The sequence below is a fragment of the Anarrhichthys ocellatus genome, unplaced genomic scaffold, assembly GCF_004355925.1.
Source record: "Anarrhichthys ocellatus isolate YVR2014 unplaced genomic scaffold, GSC_Weel_1.0 scaffold32, whole genome shotgun sequence".
In the NCBI taxonomy this organism is placed as follows: domain Eukaryota; kingdom Metazoa; phylum Chordata; class Actinopteri; order Perciformes; family Anarhichadidae; genus Anarrhichthys; species Anarrhichthys ocellatus.
The window spans coordinates 3,186,060-3,191,927 of NW_022280062.1; the positions used below are offsets into that span (position 1 = coordinate 3,186,060).

A 5,868-nucleotide genomic window follows, 5' to 3' on the forward strand; every position below is an offset into this window, starting at 1 on the left:
CTGGGACTCTTTCACGCACTCTCTGAGAGACAGAAATCCTTTACCGGAGGAGCCTCGCGGGGCGGCTGGATTTTAGGTGGAGGGGGAAAAGAAGGATTTCATGAATTCAGGTACAACCGACTATGTGAGAGAATATACCAGAGGCTGGAGACGGAGTAAGAGGTGGAGAAAGAGAGGAGAGCGGGAGAGGGGAGGGGAGGAAACGGGAAATACACAGTCACAGAGAGAGAGAGAGAGAGAGAGAGAGAGAGAGAGAGAGAGAGAGAGAGAGAGAGGGAGAGAGAAAGCGAGAGAGAGAGGAAGCCTGCAGCAGCAAATGAGACAGAACAACGAGGCGGGAGAGGTAGAAAGAGAGACAGAGAGGAAGGGAGGTGGAGAGGGGCCCCGTGTAGGAGAGAGGGCTACAGGGTGAGGAAGAAGTAGAGGAAAAGTTAGGAGAAGTAGGAGAAGGAGGTTTTAGGGAAAGAAAAGAACGGGTGCAGAGATTAACAACTACAGGAGAGAAGAAGAAGGGAAACAACAGACAGGAAGGAAGGGGAAGGAGAAGTCTTGGGTAGAGAGGAAGAAAAAAAAAAAGAGCTGAAGAAAAGTTTTCTTCTGGGAAGACTCAGATGAGGAAAACAGAGCGAGTGAATGACTGGGCTAGAGAGAGCAGAGAGGGGAGGAAACCAATTGTTTTCTAAGGCATTTTCCACACAAGCCTCTGGACTTCTTTGGACATGTACACAGAAGGCTCACAAACAACGGGACATCACCGATTTCTTCAGCACATCAACACCCCCGCCCCCTGCTCCTGCCAGCACTGCGTCCACTATGAGCAGCCAGCGTACGGCCATCACGGTGGGCTGGGATACCAACCAGCATCAGCCAGACAGACAGACCACCCATCTCTGGACTGCAGGAGAGACACCCAGGCTCCTCGGGTTAAAGACATAGGAGGGAGAGCTTTCGTAGCGGACAGAGCTGAGAGAAGCGGTCATCGCAGCCCACAGAGGAGGCCTGTGTTCGCAGGGCTGGGCCCTTACAGCCAGTCAGACGACTTGAGCCAAGTTTGCCCCCGGGAGTTGAACCCTGCCCAGTGGAGCCACCCGCCAGAGCCTGGGGTGAGACACTACCCGTCTGTCAGAGAACAGTGTGGCTGTGTGGTGCGCAGCGACACCAGGGCACACCCCTTTAACACCGGGATACCACATCCTCGCCCCCATCTTCAGGTCAGAGGTCAGGGGTACAGGCACCGGAGGACTGTCAGGTATGTCTCAGTGGAAGAGGAGGAAGAAGGCTGCAGATGCAACTCTGAGAGCTATCATTCGGAGCCACACAATCCACATCTGGGTCGTTTACACACACCAAATTGCCACTGTGGACCGAGGCCTGTGTTCATTGAGGGAGGGGAGGAAAGAGATAGCCATCAGGACCGGGGCAGACTGAAGGGTGGATCAGAGGAGGGCTGTAATGGACGCGGTGGCTCTCACAAAGGTTTCTTCCCCACTGAAGTCCCACAAAAACACTTGAACCAAAGAAGACAGAAGGAGCCCGGCGCCCCACCCTCTGGAAACACCAGTCCAGAGCCCTCACAATCGACAGCCAACGGGGACCATCAGTGCCAGGGTTCGGATGTGGCGAAGCAGAAGAGGAGGCAGGATTCGGTGAGGGATAAAATCAGACAAGTGGTGACAAATCTGGAGGATGTGTTGGGGGGTTTGAAGCAAGTTCACGTGGAGATGAAAGAGGTAGGAGGGTCTATTATCATAGATGTTTATTCTTTACATCAAGCGTCTAAAGATGAAGGTCTGCGTGTAGGTGCAGATGTCTCAGCCTTTTATATATGCTCCCCTGGATATTGTGACATTTAAAAAGATTAGATTCAGACAAAAGTGCAGATCAGTTTGACACACGTTGTGTATCTGTGTGTCCATGTTCATGAGATCATGTCAGCATGTGTGTGTGTGTGTGTGTGTGTGTGCATGCTTACTGCATGTTTGTGACTCGTCTATCATCTCTTACCGAGAAGCTGTGATTGAGAACGATTTGCATTGACCTTTTTCAGAACGCTGCAGAAATTGGCAGCGTTCCGGCCAGCACATTGAAAAGCCCGGCTTCAGACTGTTACTAAATTGTGCCTTGCTCTTACAGTATCCATTTTGCATGCAGCTGTAAAATAGCTTTGATTCACAGCTGAATGCGTCTGTGCAAGGCCTGGCATTGTACTGAAACCACATTACAAGTAAAATGCCTCCATGATTGTGAATAGAAACAGCTGGAAACAAAAATACATCAAAATAAACTGGAAAAATACACGTTGGCAGTGCTGGAAGAAGTATTCAGATCCTTTACTTCAGTAAATTTACCAATACCATAACGTAAAAATACTCCATTACAATGTTAAGTCCTGCAGTTAAATACCACTTGTGAAAAAGTAGTAGAAAGTTTTATCAGCTAAATGTACTAAAAGTTTAAAAAAATGAAAGAAATGGCGCATCATAATCATATATGATATCATTAGATGGTTAATAGTGATGTATCAATGCATAAATCTGAATATTTCTTTTGTAGCTGGTCGAGGTGTTAACTACTTTATCTACAGCTCGATAGTTTAGTCCAGCGGTTTCCAACGAAGGGGTCAGAGGGACTTTAAGGGTCACAAGATACGTAACTCTGAGGGGTTGTGAGATGATTAATGGGAGAGGAAAGAGAAATAAAACTAAATGCGATGACACAGATCTATATTCATTTTTGAGAATATTCTCTGTATTTAGCTTTTTGTGAAATATTGGAAAGACTTACTTCTTCTACATGAAACCATCAGGGGAAACATCTCCTTGACTGAACTGCGAATAACTCATCTGAAATTAACACGCCTCAATTAAACGCTTTTTATTTTGTGAAGGGTTACAAGCCCAAAAAAGTTTAGAACCACTAGTATAATTTTTAAGAATGCATTGCATTTAATAAGTTTATTAAATGTTTTTAAGTAAAATGCTAATCTGACAAGTTATTGTCATTCAGGTGGTCCAGCAGATTGATCGTCTCACAGCCAGAATTGACCTCAGCGCCCCCAGCATCACTCAGGGGGCGTCCGGTAACTGTCACGGCTCAACTCATCCAGGTGACCCTAATCACAAGCCTGCTCCAGTCCAGGCGATGGAACACATCGTCGAAGACCGCATCATATTAAGAACTAACTCTCCCTCCCCTGTTCACATGGCATCCGTCGTCAAAACCAGCCGCTTCACCCCACCCAGCATCACTAAGGACATCAATCACGAAAGGACAGGCGTAAATGGCCACCCGCCTCACCTCTATCCCCCCAGAGACTCCAACCACGTTGGCCAAACTCGTCCTGAGCCCCACCCACAGAGCCTGGACCCCAAGGTCATTATTGGTAACAGCACCTCCAGTTCAAGAACTCAGAAGCCTCCTCTTTACCCTCAAAACGGGCGCTGTGGGAAGGGCCCGTACCCACCTCCCAAGCCTGTGAGGACCCCTGCCTACCCTGCGAGAGGCTGCCAGAGCACCAGCATGGTGTGAGGGAGGGGGGTGGGGGTGGGGGGGGAGGGGGGGGGGGTGGTCTGCCCCCGTGCCATGGGGGCCTGAAACATGAGACCCTGCTGCAGCGAGTGGAGGTCAGAGTGGCACCAGGCAGGGGAACAACTCATGGTAAGTTCAGACTTCTCCCTCTTGTTTTACACTGTTGATGTTTCCATCAGCGCTCGTTTGCCGTGTTTACTGGCAGCGTAGTTTTCAAAGTCAGTAAATGAATTGCAGTGTTCCTCCCCGTTACAAAAAAGGGTTTATGTGCGTGTTTGATGTCTGTGTGTGTGATGTCTGTGTGTGTGATGTCTGTGTGTATGATGTCTGTGTGTGGGCGGCGGAGGGGGCGTAATGTGTCTGCTTTTGTTGATGTCACATGATTTCCCAGTCTTCACTACACTGCAAAATGTGTCTGTCTTGGCAAGTGAAATGAGTATTTACACTTCAGATTGGTGACACGTGTGGGAAAGTCACCCAGCAGGTTGAGAAAATGTCACTTGTGGAAGTAAAATTAAACTTTTTTTGAGTAGATTTGAGGAATATCTGATCTTGCAAAAGAAGATTAGACATTGGTTATTAAACATCTTAAAACAGAACTCAAAATGAAGGCGAGATTTATTGAAGCAGCTTAAAAAGTATTTGATTTTTGACAATCTTTCTCACTTTAATCACTTGAATCTGACAGCAAAAAAGCAAGACAAAATCTTAAAACGGACTTTCTTTTGCAGTGTAACTTAGTCATCACTTCGAGGGAACAGAGTTGGCAGGAGCTTTTCGTTTTTGGCAACGGAAGACCCCACAGCCGCTTGACTCCAATCATGTGACACAACGGAAGCGTCATTATATTTACAGGATGACCATCGCTCTGACTCAGAATTGGCTGATTTACTGTCATACGGGTTGCAGAGAAGAAACTCAAGCCTTCTTCTCGTGTCACAGTCAGAGGTTTCCTTTATGACTATGAACCAGGAACAGATTTAATAACAAGATGACATCTGTGAAAAAAAAAACTTCCAACATACAGTCCCTTCAAAAAGTCCACCTTTACAAACGCTGCAGAGACAGTGGATGTTTCTGTACTTCCCTCTTGTGCAGAGTATGCGTAACTGCAATCTGTTTTTCTTGCCTTTCTGAGTTGGGCAAGCACAATCTGGTTTTAATCATAAAACCCCCTGGCCACATGCCAGAACGGAGTGAGGCAAACTTGGTATATTTGTGACGTCCACATAAACATAAGCGCCGCTGCACGAGTAAAGCAGCTCCTCACATTAAGCTGCAGGGAGAGCCACGCTACAAGCTTCAGGTCGAGGCTGGCTGCCAGAGAAACGTGTCGGAAAAGTGCATGCGCTTGAGCTTTCATTTATAAAATGAGACGAGAGTTTTATTAGCTGTAAGTGTAATGTAGCTTTTCTGTTCAACACAGCCCTTTCTTTTCACTTTCACAAGTCTTTCAAAGCACCGATGCATTTGACATTTTAAAGGCCTGAATCATCTGAATTAATCACCCAAAACAGGTTCAGTGTTAAAATAGCACAACAGATTATGTGGTACGTAACCAAGCCCCACACACACACACACACACACACACACACACACACACACACACTCCCTAACCTTAGTCTTAATACCCAAACAGCTCTTCATTGTTTGATTATAGGATCAGCATTAGCTAATGTGGTGTCCATGGATACATCCAAAGGAGACATTGTAAAACGAATTTTAACAGTTCAACTTGTATACTCTGTTTTCACTAATTTGTACTTTGTATTTACATGCTGTGGGAATATGCTTTGTGTTTCTGTTGCTGCACAATCAATTGCCTTTTGGCAGTCTTCTGGGTTAATCCGTGATTAGAAGTAGGCCCGAGACTCACTTGCAAAGACAAGTACTGGCATAAATGGCCTAACTTCCCATAATGGGTTTAAAACTACATTGGTCTTCACAAAGACATAAGTACACAAACACACACGCAAACAGCTATTGCCACAGCAACACTTGATCCAATCTGGTTTACAGTGCTCCTCCAGAAGCGAGGCATCATGACTCACACACACACACAGACCTTCACTGTCAGTACAATAGAGATTAACACAGTTTCTATGGCTCCATCAATGAATGATGAAAAGCCTTGAGAAGAAGCACGGTTTGTACATATTTCAGTCTGAGCTCACTGAGATGCTGAGTTCAGAATCTAAATTATACCCCCCCTCCCCTCCCTCTTTTGTCATGATGTTTCCAGCAGGAGCTGATGCCACTGAGACAAGCTGTCAGCCGGTGGAAACAGAGCACGGCCTGAAGGTGGGGATATTTCCAAAGGGAAAACTCCCCCCCCCCCCC

The 5,868-nt window shown here is 46.6% G+C and overlaps 1 protein-coding gene across 1 annotated transcript; it reads left to right on the forward strand.

Annotated features, from left to right (window-relative positions):
- Window positions 1-352: 352 nt before the first annotated feature.
- On the forward strand, window positions 353-3,539 carry LOC116393236 (uncharacterized). The gene is made up of 2 exons (XM_031865396.1): window positions 353-1,730; window positions 3,007-3,539. The coding sequence occupies exons 1-2, from the start codon at window positions 720-722 to the stop codon at window positions 3,526-3,528; spliced, it is 1,533 nt and encodes a 510-aa protein (XP_031721256.1). The 5' UTR covers window positions 353-719; the 3' UTR covers window positions 3,529-3,539.
- Window positions 3,540-5,868: the final 2,329 nt, after the last annotated feature.